At 31.8% G+C, this 15,243-nt stretch overlaps 1 protein-coding gene across 6 annotated transcripts; it reads right to left on the reverse strand.

The window, feature by feature from the left end:
• Positions 1-1,586: 1,586 nt before the first annotated feature.
• On the reverse strand, positions 1,587-9,896 carry LOC132274196 (uncharacterized WD repeat-containing protein C2A9.03). Of its 6 annotated transcripts, none has more exons than XM_059775408.1 (10): positions 9,634-9,896; positions 8,812-8,953; positions 8,543-8,710; positions 7,543-7,629; positions 3,346-3,480; positions 3,143-3,253; positions 2,894-2,985; positions 2,690-2,795; positions 2,500-2,586; positions 1,587-2,413 (listed from the first exon to the last, which is right to left on the reverse strand). In XM_059775408.1, the coding sequence occupies exons 2-10, from the start codon at positions 8,947-8,949 to the stop codon at positions 2,000-2,002; spliced, it is 1,338 nt and encodes a 445-aa protein (XP_059631391.1). In that variant the 5' UTR covers positions 8,950-8,953; positions 9,634-9,896; the 3' UTR covers positions 1,587-1,999. The 6 variants fall into 6 exon arrangements, with proteins under 6 accessions (XP_059631391.1, XP_059631390.1, XP_059631394.1 ...); XM_059775407.1 differs by having other exon boundaries at positions 8,812-8,956; XM_059775411.1 differs by lacking the exons at positions 8,543-8,710; positions 8,812-8,953; positions 9,634-9,896 and adding an exon at positions 5,480-5,540.
• Between the last annotated feature and the right edge of the window lie 5,347 nt (positions 9,897-15,243).

Genomic DNA, 15,243 nt, shown 5'->3' on the forward strand with positions numbered 1-15,243 from the left:
ATCACGTCTACATAATAGTTAAGCATTTTTTTAAACCCATGGCCATAACAAAGATGTAGTGCACTCTTAAATAGACAGATTCCTGACCACACCAAACAAAATCATCCTTGGGGTTGGTCCATACTACCATTCTAAATAATACCAATCATTAAATGATCTAATCTATTAAATATTTTTAACATTTAATAATCCATCACTAATGTTGCTCTTGATTTTTCATACTATGAGTCCACAACTCGTCTATGACATTGCTCCCAAACAACACCATAATCACACGATCTCACATCATAACATATACTAATTGGCACGTTCTCCATATCAATAAGATAAATTCTGGACTACTACAATACGCATAAACATTAACACAATTAGGCTCATAACATTTAAATCTAATTTTTTTGGAAAATATCATAATTTTTGAAATATTAATAATATTTTTCTTCAATTTCTCTAACTTTAAAAATACAACAAAAAATATATATAATAATTAATTATATCATTGTAAGCGAAAACAACTTTCAATCAACCACTGTTTATCACACTATTCCAATCTCGATCCCATTGTTTCAACTATAATAACATAGGATTCATATATATACTTAACAAATCATAAATATGTAACAATTTCAATGACACTATAATTATACATCCACATGCATGTCACCTCTCTCTCTCTCTCTCTCTCTCTCTCTATATATATATAAATGAATGCTCCTATATTTAAACCCATAATCATAGCAATAACACTAACTCGTTGTTAATTTCCTTGAATGGAAACAGTGTAAATTAAGCATCACTTAATAATCAATTTACAAATATAATAATAACATACCCAATCTTAACAATTCTAACTAAAATTCATGATTATAAGTTCCGTGATTAACTTTATTTAATCATTAAAATAAATAGTTCTCTTAATAGTACCCAAATAAATTTGGACAGCAATTGCACAACTATACTAATATAACCATAACCATCATCAAGAATAATTTTACTATCATTTATTAAAAACATCCGAATTAGCTTTTCAAGATTTATAATAATCCAGTTAAGATATATATATATATATATATATATATATATATTTCTTTCTTCCTTATCTTTCTTTCCATGGCCAGAAGTAAAACTTTTCCTTAGGCAAATGCTCGTAATGATAACTTCTATCCTTTTTTTAACTCAAAGTTGGTATTCAATATAATATATACATCTATACTTATATAACAATTCACCAACACATCTTATCAAGAATAAATGATAAAATGGACTCTTCTTTTAGACCAACAAAGACTTTACTTAATTACATAAATCGCTAAATTATAATTCTAATAGCTTAAAATAACACTTAAAAATGGTAACTCAAAATCTAGGGTATAACAATCCTAAGAGTGAGTTTAATTTTTTTTTTTTTTTTTTAATAATATATATAATACATTCGCCACTTTTTCAATCCAAAGAGAGAGTGAATTTAACTACCAGACCATCTAATAATTTCTCGGACACCTCAAATTGCATAAGCAGCCAAATAAAAAGATTTAAGCACCCCCAATTGCTGTACTTCAAGTCTACAACTTTGTTGCGATGGAATATATAAACCACTATTATCTGGCATTCAACATGTTTTGCATATACAAGTAGACTGGAGTCCAAAAATTTATAGACACTAATATATTACAATCTCTACCCAAATATTAATCCAGCATACATATGGAGAGAGACGGGACTTACAAAAAAAACCCTTGATAAGTACAGTATTATAATGAAAGAACCACTTGACAAAACAAAGGGAGACAACTTCACATAGGCAAAATTTCCCACCAAGGCCACCACTTTGTTCCTCGCCACTCCACCGGCTTCGGAAGGCGGTATTAGGTCACACCTCAAAAATCTAGAACCCATTTTTGACAGGTCGCATCAACTCCAAAGCTTAAACACAAGCAAGATACTCGGCATACACAAACATCTAACTATCCCAGCAAGTGCAGTAGTACTCTCTGGTTCACTAGAGGATAGAGTCCATGTAACGGTTATAATGCCTCCTGTTATACTCTAGTAAGCTGCCATACCTTCGATCTGCAACCCCAACAAACAGAGCTTCAGTGTCAGGGCTGAAGGAGATTCCAGCAATCTCCCCGAAGAGATCAATCTCCTGCGCCTTGGCATAATCAGACGACGTGTCAAAGATATGAACAAAGTCCGCCGGCTCAGCCATGGCCATAAAGCGGCCATCTGATGAAAACCTTACGGCTCTGATTGCACCCATCCTTCCCTTTAGTACAGCAGCAGACTCCGAGAGGTTCCTTATATCCCACAGTCTACAAGTAGTGTCCTGGTTCCCGGTTGCTAAAATTTGGCCATTTGGGTGCCAATCTGAAGCAAATGAATAGTCCAGGTGTCCCTTCAGACTACTTATGACCTGCACAAGAGTCCTTGCATCAGAATTGAGCAAGGTTGCATAGTTTTTAAAGAACCAAGCCAGTGGTAGCTGAAGCAGTGACAAACCTTCCCAGATTGAGCATCGACCAACAAGCACTCTGTACTGTCCCCAAGAACAGCTATTAACTTGCCATCAGGACTCACCGAGGTGTTCTGCAGCAAGATCAACAAATTTATACAGATCAGAAATTTGATAAAACAAGGGACATTGTCGAGAAATGATTTATCAAAAATAATCCTGCAACAATTTACTCACATTTACAGACCAAGGAAAGGAGTAACAGCTGAGACGAGCAAAATTCTCAGTATCAAAAACCCTGACTTGAGCATCATTGTTTGCACTCATAACCCTCATTGAACCACTGCAAGGAATTTGGTATGTAGCTGACACATTAGTTACCTCGCATGAAAAGCGATCGTTTTCAATAGTACATGCTCTCAGTTAACATTAAACTCTTACCTTGGATTACGGTAAACGTCCACTGCATTAGTTATAGCATTTACACCCGTGGTTATTTTGGTGCTGAAGGCAACTCCAGACTGGTTTAGATACTGCACAAGGACAGGTCATAAATTATAAAATTCCGGGCAGTAAAAAAGTTCTCACACACATCCACAAATGCCCACTTATGGGGATCGAACCTCGCCTCCCCCTTTGGGGAGGAGAGGTTATACCACCTGGGCTACTGACCCAATGCCACTGCAGTACCTTGCATACAAGCTCCCCCTGAAAACCACCTGCCACCATAAGATTGTCTTTAACAGTCATGGTGCTTATCTGCACCCTGGGGAGTATCTGAGCCAAAGATCCAGGATATTTCTGCAGAAAAATGGTCAGTCAGTAATCTGCTTCAAAGTACTAAAAGAGAAGTAACAAGAAAAGTCAGGATGGCAAGCTAAGTTGATACTCACAGAAGTAGGTACAACTGGTTTGGCAACATTAAGTATTTCTTTGCCCCTTTTGAGAAGGGACGACCAGTGCACTACCGAGTAATTTTGCATAAGGTACACATCATGTTTTGAAGTTGCCCATAGGAGATTTCTTAGCTGCAAAAGGAAAAAAAGCCACCAGTCCATAGACATATTACCAAATGATATTTAATCATTCAACAAAATAGGGGATACAAACGGGAAAGAAATCAACATAGTAGGGGAACTCATTTCCTTCAAATAAGGAAAGACCAAAAGCACCTATTCCAACAAGAACCTTGCAACACAAAATTTCTCCTTGTTCATACTTGAAACACTTTAATGAAGATCCTCAAGATCTAGTTGATTTAGATTTCCGTTCAGTTGACAATTAATTAATTGTCATCAATAAAAAACTCTAAGCTCAATATTGATGGAACCACCAAAAACTTCAAAAGACCAAACTACCAATCTAATCAGTGAACTCTCCTCGAACAACTCCTGACAAGTTAATACATCAACCCCATTTGTTAATTCCCTATCACAACTTGACAATCCACACAAACAACAACAAGATCTAATAAAACCAATGCCCATGCCTCTTATACGAAACAAAGCTGTGGTATTTCAATGTGTAGTTCATCACTTAAGGTTAAAAAAGACACTCAAAATAATCCAATCAAATGCAGCCCATTTGGTAGTAACTAACTTGAATATGGCCTGCTGGTGACATAAAAGTTTGTTAATGGTCTAGTCATGAAAATGGATTAGTACAGTACAAATATGCAGCTTTTTTGACCAGCAAATTGCTATTACACTGGAGACGTTATTAGTGAAGAAAAAAAAAAAAGGGAAAATTTCAAAGATTTATACAGTGAAACCATGTATGAGCCATAATTAGTAACACCGCCAAATATAGGACAAATCACATATCTATTCAATCATTAATTGAAGTAAATTATATTCAACTAAGAGATTCAAAACAAATAAAAAATGATAAAATAAAAAATAAAATAAAAAATTGCAAAATTGTTAACACAAAATAAAAAAATTCACCTATTAGACAATTAAACATGAAGTGGAAGTGAAAGTTGATTTTTAGAAGAAAGATGAAGTCATGCACCCAACAAATAGGTTAGTTTTAAGAGACAAAAAACTATTTAGAATATGCCTGGGTTAGTTTTGCTTTAGCCACAGGATTTAACAAAGGCTACAACCTACAAAATGGGCAAAAACTTAGTGCAGCAACAGCAAATTTACAGAGACCATCCTAGAGTGTGTTGGCTGAATTTGTTGACAAACCAATACTGGAGCTTGAAAGCAAGCCATGTTTGTAAGTTCCAAGTATTCAATATTAGATAGTCAGATTCTAGATACTCAAAATTTCATACTCGGGGAATCTGACAAACCTAGGAAATAATAAATAAATAAAATTGATTATAGGTGACAAATGAATACAAGGAAGCAAGGAAAATGAGATCATCACTAATCACACAATTTGTCAAATCCTAAATTGTCAGGTGAAAGTTAGATCATCCTGAATTGTCAAATCCTCTCATACCATAGAAAATTTTTGAACCACCTTTTGATTCATCACTAATCACACAAATGATGTAAATTGTAAGGTGAAAGTTAGATCATCCTTTTGTCAAACCACAACACCTCTTTCTCACTATGTACAAGAAGTTAAATGGCCCACGTCCCACAATTCAAGTGAAACATCAGATCACTAGAATTTAAGAGAAAATTTTCAAACAAAAAATGAAGGATCTCTTGTAACATATAGCAGATAATCCATTTTCAAAGTAAAAGCATGGTAACGCATATTTACAAATATGAGGCATATTAAATTAAGCTCTGTGTAACTTTAGAGAGAATGTAAAAAATGATACTAAAAGTAGATCATAGGCTAAAGGAGATTATGGGATTTTGTAATCCAAACATGCCAAAAACAAATTAAGATGAGGATCTAAGCTATACTACAATTGTATGCGCGCGAATGCATCAAACTATTAGGTCTATAAACCAACATACATAAAGATAGTTCTAGTTAGCTCCATGACCAGGGCACATCAAATACTAAATACAGGAATTTCTTGAGACGCCACTTAAATATTCAGATATTTTCCTACCATACCATATGAGTTAGGCCTTATTGCGCCAGCTGCTCAGACATTTCTGCCACCCTGTTTTCAAAGCTGAAATAAAGATAAAATAGCAGTCCCGCATGCCATATTGTTTAGGTCAAAAGCTACTTAAAAAATTAAAACGAAAAACATTATCAAAATTGAAGCTTCCAATGAACAGATAAATGTTTGCACCATCACTGAGAGTAGTAAAACAAATAATTCAAACCACAAGATTAGCTTTTGACCTACAATGACCAGCACAACATTAGGGATACAATAAACAGGAACCTAAATTTCTTATTGGTAAAAATGAAAACATGGAGAACACCAGAATTTCATACTCCTAAATACTCGAAGCTAAATTGATATTACACTATTTTTAAGTTCAAGACGAGCAGGAGACTCCGGGGTGAAAATGCACTCAACATGAATCTACATGGCACATACAAATAGTTCTCTAATGCTGGAACAAAATGATTAATACTACCAGTCAAAAACATTTTGAACATTCATACTTTATGGTTGTCGCTTTTAAAAGTTGATGTGTTGACATAATTGCACATATGTGCACATATAAACTAATGTTTTCAACTTTTCACTGAAAAACTAATAGTTAAGCTCTCCCTTGGGCATAAAAAATGTGCGCAGTCTCACACAAACCGGAAGAGAGAGAGAAAAACAGAAGACATTTAACATACAAATACTTAGTAGTCTTAATTTATAAAGATATGCCTAACCAAGAAGATATTACAGAACTGTGATACTTGTATACTGACTTTTTTTATATGTTCTCTAGTAGATGTAACAACAATTCGCCACACACACAAATACATCTATCTATATATGTTTGCTAGCAGAAATAGAAATAATTTCTTAAATGAATATTTCAAAAAATTCCAGAAAGTGCTACATCTACATCATTAACAAGTAGTAGATCACAGGATAACCAAGTTACATCCTCACCATAAAGCTTTGATCCCATAACTTAGCATCAGAAAGAAAATTCAGGTGTTGCAAACCAACTCGCACAAATTCAAGACTGTACCTCCCAAATAAAGTTGTTCTAATTTTATTAAAATTCATGCGACACTTGGGCCAGTGTATCTAATCTGCACAAAAAGGATACAGTGAATACAAGACCCAGTTCAATTCTACTTGAACCGGGCAACAAGAAAAATATATTTGCGATGAATTAACAGAGCAGCTAAATCTTATTGACAAAGCAGTTTTGATGCTTCCAGAAAAGTTCAAGTATCACCATCATGACACAATTCGATCTGGAATCCCGCTGAGACCTAAATAGTAGTTAAATAACTAATTACATCAACTTTTCAAGACCTAACATAAAGACAGAATATATGAACTTCATACCTTCCGCAGATTGATTAGGGCACTCAGGTATAGTCAAAAATCTCTATATTCATAAAACATTAATAATACACGCATATGAGCTGCAACAGTTTGAATGCATACAACCAACTCCAAATTTCTGAAAGAAAAAACTACTCCTTAACACCAGGAGTCAGAACTTTAGAAAACTATAAAATGAGAATGCAAGTGGAATTGATATCCAAGATAAAGCTATTAATGTAATTTGTGATCCATGTGAAAAGCTGGAAAAGAACTAGATGCATAATTCAACAAAATTCTATAGAATCTTTAGCTTAAATCGCAATTAATTACTCAAAAACTCCATTTGAAAATTTCGAAGAAAATAAAAAAAGAAGAAAAAGACTGCAGGGAATAGGGGAGACAAATGAGTCCTTATGGACATTATTAGATTTACTTGACAAAACAAAATCTCACTTTGAAATGATCTCCTCAATAAACGTTAGCCTTGCAAGGTCATTCATCGATGTATATTGGTGATTCCTAATACTGTCACTCTATCTATCAGTCTAAATCATAAAAGAAAAATAGTATTATATGACGTATGTATCTGTTTTGTTCTCATTCATATGAAAGATATAAGAAATTAAAAACAAATGAGATGCGCTTCGACGTTTATGTAACAGTCAAAGCAGTTTTCTTAATGGAAACTAAGATTTGAAATCAGATGTGAGTTCAGTACCTGAAAATGCACAATTGTTGATTTGACAAGCCTTGTATTGAACTGAAAATCATAGTAGCTGTGGCCCTTCTCTACTTTTCTGCACTCCTGCAAGGAGAATATTTCAGCACAAAGCTCAAAACACAAAATTATCTAGTGTGCACTGATGAAAATCTTAGCATATGGAGAAGAAAAATAGCTAGAACTTTTACAATATATATATATATATATATATATATATATATTACAGAACAAGGTTAACTAATAAGGCCTTATGGATGTAAGGGATGTGTTATATATTTAAAAATATGGAAGAGGAAAATAAAACAAGAGATTTGTTAAAAAGAGTCTACAAAAATGCATGAAGTACCTGTATCAAACACAAGACACTTTGATATGGGCATGGATAAATGCCTAACATGTCCAGTTGACATGCACCTACCAAGCACAGCCAGTGCTTCAAGTGTGTCCCTTTTATTACATTATTGCTTTAAAATGAGTGAAATGTCTAGGGGGAAAAACTATATTTTCATGTAAACAGAAAGGAAGAATATTAAACAACAAAAATATTGTGTCACCATGTCCTTGGGTTTAGCTCTGATAAATCTGACAGTTGACAAAAATCTGTAACCCACACAAGTACCCAATCTATGTAACATAACACAGGTAAAATTCAGAAATGAACAAGCTTTTATGACTTGCCCTACATTCAAAGTTCCTTTTTTTTTTTCTGTGCCTTCTACTGCTTAAATCAAAAACCCATCTGATGATACAGCTAAACCCCAAGATCAAAGAGATTAAAAATCAACCAATCCACAAAAGGCAAAAATTAGTATATGTATTAAAAAAATTCAGGGAACCATTTTCTTTTTCTGGTGAACAAAAAAGTGAGAAGATATTAAGTTGATCGAAATTCTAAATTCACAACCACCACCAGATTAAAAGATTTAGTAGAAAATATACAATTTTTTGTTTGGGGTGCAAAAATTATTCCATCAAAACAGAGGCAAAAGAGGCTAACCTTTTCGAGCTCTTCACGAGAGAGCGAGAGGTTCTCATAATTTTTATAGTGCTTCAGTCTCGTCTCACGGTATACGTCTCGCGTAAAATTGAGCCTCTCCCAAGGAATCCCCTGAATATCTTTTCCATTCCGAGCTTCGAGAGCTGATGTATCAGTCTTTGGCTTGCTCTGTAAATACCAACACGAATAGTTCAAAGTATCAATATACACATCAAGTACTTCGAAATAAAACACTCGTACTCATCTACCAAATAACACAATACACATACATCATCGAAGTCGTCTTCAACATCCGAATCCACACTCTCATTGACAAAGTTGCTCTGTGATTCGGTGTCATAAAAATCAGTGCTGTCATAGTAGTCATTAACCATGTACTCGAGATCGTCGCTCTGAAACTGGGCCATTATCCTACTAAAGCAAAAAAAAGAAAAAGTTGACTGGTTCAATTGTCTGATAACAGTTTTCTATATATATATATTTTTAAGCTGAAAATGATAAAACTGCACAAAAATTTGGTTGGTTGACCGTTTTGGGAACTGTTTTCTGAAAACTCACTTTAAAAAATAAAAAAAAATAAAAAAGTTTTCTATTTTGTAAGTTTTTAGAACTATTTTTTGAGTGAAACTGCAAGCTCAATTTTTAGATAAATCCGTTAATTAAACAAAACATTTGTGACGAAGAGAATTAAAACTGAATATAAGACCTCCTAGGTAAAACAACAATGAATTCGAACACGAAGGTTTGATAACGATTCAATGAATATTAGGGTTTAAAAGTGCAAACTAGCTTCAAGGCCAACATGAATGAACATAGATGAAGCTACAACCTAAAAAAATACGAAAGTGAGCAAATAAAAGTGTTCAATTGAAATGATAACAGTGAACCAAAACCCAAAAAAAACACCAAAAACAAAAATCAAACTAGATGAACATAGATGTAGATACAACCAGAGAAATAGAACAGATAAAACTCAATTAAGAACGAAACAACACAGAAATAAAGAAAAAATATAACGAATGGTAAATAAAAAGTCATCATCACACCCTCAAAGAAAAATAAGCATAAAATTAGAAGGAAAAACAAATTACCTACTAATCTTGAAAGAAATTTACTTGAAGAGTAGTATTAGAGTAGATCGCAGTGAATTGAAAGGGCCTTTCAACCAACAAAACAAGAATTTCTCAACAGAAAAGAGAATTTTCCCGAGAAACAAACAGAAAAATGTATCCAGTATGGAAAACGGTATGAGGGATGGAAGAGGAAATGGAGAATGGTTGAGGAGAAAATGGAAATCAAATCAAAGAGTAGGAAATATGCGAAGAGAAAGGTTTGCTAAAGGGCGAGAGAATGTGAAACTCGGTGGTCTACTTATAGCGGAGTGAGGAGGGGTTGGTGTGGGACCTAGTTACTAATACACCGACTCTGGGACTCACAAACGGTAAAGTTTACTGTCTGTGCCGGTTGTATTTCGTTCTGTAATGACGAATCTGTACTCCGTTATACTTAACCCAAAAGAAAAGAATCTTGACTCTGTAAATGCAAAATTAATAATATACACTATTATACTTCAATTCATTTAGAAGTAAAGGAAATTTAGACTCCTTTTGTATAGTTGTAAAATATTTTTTAAAAAATATTTGTTTATTTTTTTAGTGTATGGTAATTTTGGTTGTCATAAAATATTTACGAACAAAAATAATATTAAAATTTAATAAAAATAATTTATTCATTAATTTTTGACAAATTATTTTAAATGCTCGCTCGATGAATTCAACCTCAACTTCGACGTAAACCTTTATCAAATATCTAAAAAATTAAAGAATATTTTACCTGAAACGGAGCCTTAATTATAAACATAAATTTAAGTCGCGTATTTGATACTCCCAAATAAAATATCACAGTAAATTTTGATCAATGACAACAATTATTGATATGTTTGGTTTGGAACTACTTGGTGCAGTTAGAAAACTTCAAAATTAATTAAATAAAGTTTTTGTACAATTTTTTGATTTTCCAAATATATAAAATTATTTTTAAAAAATGAATTTAATAGACCTTTTTACTTTCAAACAATTATCCTTTATAATTTTTTGATTTCTAAAGATTTCTACTAACTGATTTAAAAAAACTAAATTAAAATATATAACATTATTTTTAAAAAATGAATTTAATAGACCTTTTTACTTTCAAACAATTATCCTTTATAATTTTTTGATTTCTAAAGATTTCTACTAACTGATTTAAAAAAACTAAATTAAAGAGGTCCTATATTTCTAAGTATAAATAAATCCTTTTTTTTAAAACCTATAACATAAATCCAAATTCAATCGTGATTTATGTTGCATTTTAATAATTGATAAATTACTCGTCAAAATGTGTGGAAGGTGGAGGTTTTAAGTTGCACAAAATTCAAATATTAACTTGTTTATTGAGTTTAGAATTTTTACAAAATTGATTGACATCATTGCTATATCTATGATGACATCATCATTTACTCGTATAAGTTTAATAAGATGTGTGAATTAAACTCACTATCACTACTAATCATCTAAATATATATAGAGCGAATCATCTACAAATAATAGACGTATAGAAAATAAAAAGTCTATGTATTTGATTATTCCACAATGAAACCAATTTAACATTTGATGTCCACATATTGAAACTTCATCTCCTAAAGTAAAAGACAAGAACAGATGCTTCTCATTTGATCGAAATGGTACTTAGTCGTCCAATGAGCAACCGACCAAATCACAAAATGAAAGAGACATGCAACCCAAAACACTAAACTAAACTATATACTATAATTATAGAATAACTAAGAAGACCTGTTAGTCAATGACACTATTATATCTGTCTAATTTGAAATACTAATTAGTCACACATATTTATATTGTAATAAATATGATAATATCAAACATAGTAGTAGTACGTCAACTGGAGGTTAAGTGGACCCCACCACCTAAAACCCAAAAATAAATGTGGTCCACGTGGTTGTGTCACAGTGCTCCACTCCAGAAGCCTGGCAAGGAGTGGAGACACCACGTGGCTTTTCTTGCGTCAGATTTAGATTAGGAGAAAATATTACTCCGTATTAATAAATAAAAATAAAATAGCCGGTGGTTTCGTACCGACTGTTATTTGACGGAGTTAGTTAGATTAACCATGGTTAGTTGGTGTAGTTTGGTGAGAGGGTGATGATATTTCCACATCAAAGCCCATTTTCCTACCACCACCGCCGCCTTCCCACTCTGTTTAATAGATGCTTTATCACTAATTTGGTTTGTTAGATCTCCTAATTAAACACGTGTCTCCATTGTTAGGGCCGGGTCTGGGTTCTTCTGGTTATGTCTTCTCTGTCCGGTGCTGGACGTTTGGGGTCCCAGTGGTATCAGACTTTGTTCGTATGGTAAAGAAAATACTCCGTAAATGGTATCACTAATTACGAGAGGAAAAACAAAAAAAATATACATACAGATTGTATTCATATTTAGATTAAAGAAAATGATAATATTAATTACTGACTATCGTATCTTTTAGATAAGGGATGACATATGTCTTCCCATTCTCATTTCTATTTCATTTTGGACGATTTTTGTAAAGTATTTTTATAATGGTAATAATCCTTCTTTTTCATGATAATGAAAATAAATTTTAACTTTTAAATTGAAATTTTAGATTTAATATTATTGTAAAAAACAACAAAATAATACATAAAAAGTTCTAAATTAAGAATAATATAAAAAGATATTTAGTGATTCAAATAGAACCGATTAAAATTTGTTTAATACATACATGCTATTATTGAATATAAAATAAAGTATAAACACAAAATTAGAATTTATTACTATAAACAGGGCGAGGTGACCTTTTCCCATCCCCGCCCCAAAACCATTTAACCACCTCCATAATTGTTTTAAACAGAACCGAGTATTCTGTCATCCCTACTTTTTATATGATGAGGATAAGAAATTTCTTCTTTTAATTATTAAGGGTAATTTCAGAATTATAAAAATATTACTTAACTAGGAGTATCATTTTTCTCCAAATCTTCTCATTTATAAGATGATATCATAATAGATTTTGAGGGATCAATCCTAATTGAGGATGACAATTTCTCCCGACCCGACGAATTTTAGCCCCACCCTTAATAGGGCGAATTTGGTAGCCATCTAAATGAGTTTGGGTAAATATGATAAAATTACTAAAAACCCGAATCGGGCTTGGAAGAGGGTTAATTTAGTGATGAATTCGCGACCGATTATATATATACCTTTGAAATTTTGTTATATATATATATATATAATATTTTATGACCCTTTGTACTTTTTTAGAAGTGTCAATTAATATATTAATGTTCACTACATCATAATTAAATAGTTGTATCAACTTATTTATCAGTCTAATTTAAGCATATTGGATTAATTTTTTTTTTTTTTTTTTAAACTACATAATAAAAGAATTTACGAACAACTGAAGTCAAGCAAAAGAATTTATGATGAAAAATCATGTATTATATATATATAGTAGTATCTATCTATAATTTGTGGCCATTTTTTCTCCATATTATAGTACTTGTGTTGTTGTACCTGCCATCCCAAACTTTTTATGGCCATTATTTTGACCTCCCTTATAATACATAATGAATTGTAGCCGCATAGGGACATAATTGTAATTGTAATGTTGTCAAATAATAACGTCAATGCTTTTTAAATTTGTTTCAGGAAGTGAAAGAGATGATAATATTACCCGACGCCAAAAACAAAGGTGCTATTTTATTTTGAACAATTCTTAAGTCGTTATTAGTGAAAATTTACACCATACTCACTATTAATATAAATTAATAATAAATGAACATATTTTATTTTAATTACTAATTCATAAATGATAATCAAATTACCATCTACTCCACTATCTTGAATTTGATAATTAAAGATGACATGTCTTATTGATTCACATCAACAATAAGTATAGTGTAAATAATCACTAAGAGCATCTCCAACCATTGTGTGTGCATATATATATATATATATATATATAAATGAATTATTTATTTTTAACTCCAGACTGTTTTATACCTTTTGTATGAAAATATATATCTCAATAACAATCAATTAGTGTCATGCCTGACCCCACATAATTTTTACAAACCTATTTAATATAGGTTGATTCGTTAATGAAATGAGAAAGATGGAGAAGAAAGAAAATATAGTAAGAGTATCTCCAGCAGTCTGTTAAAAAATTATTTTGTGTAAAATATACACTGCCACATATGATTTGTAATTTTTTTTTTTTATCTCCAGCAGTCTATTAAGATACACTGCCACATCACCAATGTGTAAAAGGGTTGTGTATTTTACATAACACTTTTACACTGCCATGTAAGCATATTTTCTCTCTCCTCCCTCTTTCCTACTCACGGTTCTCTTTCTTCTCTCTCATTCATTTAGGCCTCTTTATTTCCCACTTTTCTAGAGTGCAATAGAGAAGAATATGTAATTGGAGGCAAAGTAAGAACTGCTGGACCATCTTTTATTTATATATATATATATTTTAAATAAACATAGTTTGATTCATCACTTTCGTTTAATCTTTATCTTCTGTAATCATATTGTGGATTTTAGGGTTTTTTTATTTTTTTTTATTCTTTTACGTTATATTCTAATGGGATAAATATATACTAGCCAAAGATTACACATATATTTTAATCACGTATTTTGTACATACTTGAATCTTATTTTTATTATTTGTTATAAGTTTCCGGTGGCAATGGCGTGAAATGTTTGCTATTAGCGGGATGGGAAAGTGAAATATAGGAAAAAATTATTATTTTTTTTTCTAATTGAGGAGGATTGGGACGTGAGGTTTAATCGTCAAAAAGTAAATTGAATAAAGTAGGTTTGTAAAAGTTATGTAGTATGACACGTGATTGGTTGTTATTGGATGATACTTTTTTTTACACAAAAGAGATAAAACAACCGCAAAAAATTTTAACACACTAATGTGACTGTGTAAAAAGAATGTGTAAAATAGATAATAATTTTACATATTGATAATCTGGCGTGTATCCTGAAGATAAATTTTTTTTACACATAAGATATATTTTGCATAAGAGAGTCTTTTAAGAGAGTACGAAACATGCTCTAACTCTCTATCGATGATCTAAGTAAGACTGCTGAAAATCCTCTAAAAAAATAGATGACTGCTTTAAGATTCAAATTCAAAGGCACTAGGGTTTAAGAAGTGCTTTATAGAGAATTCGAATAATTAAATATGCATGCATGAATCTGATTAAATGCCGGAAATGGTTTAATTTCTTTCTTTTTTTTCTTTTTTTTTTTTCTTTTTTTTGTCACCGAGATAGTTTAATTTCAAATAAGCCCGGATTAACACAATGGTTTGGGACAAGAATAGTTTTGGGTCTAAGCAATGTATTAGAGTAATTAAAACTATTGCAAAACAAGATTAAATAGATTAGCTATTTATATTGAAAAGGTTATAGGAGAAAAAGACTTGAAAACTTCAATTAGCAATTTTGCATCTTAAAAGGAAAGAAGAATGATTTTAAAATAAAAAATTTATATGATCTTAAAGGATTCTTGTCCTTAATTAATAAATTAAATATTTAAATATTTGTATTTTTGGTTAGATAAATAGATACTCATACATTCACAAATATCCTCCAGCAACTCTGGTTT

The sequence above is a fragment of the Cornus florida genome, unplaced genomic scaffold, assembly GCF_030987335.1.
Source record: "Cornus florida cultivar Cherokee Brave unplaced genomic scaffold, ASM3098733v1 CherokeeBrave_3.0.0_Hap2_Chr09, whole genome shotgun sequence".
Taxonomy (NCBI): Eukaryota; Viridiplantae; Streptophyta; class Magnoliopsida; order Cornales; family Cornaceae; genus Cornus; species Cornus florida.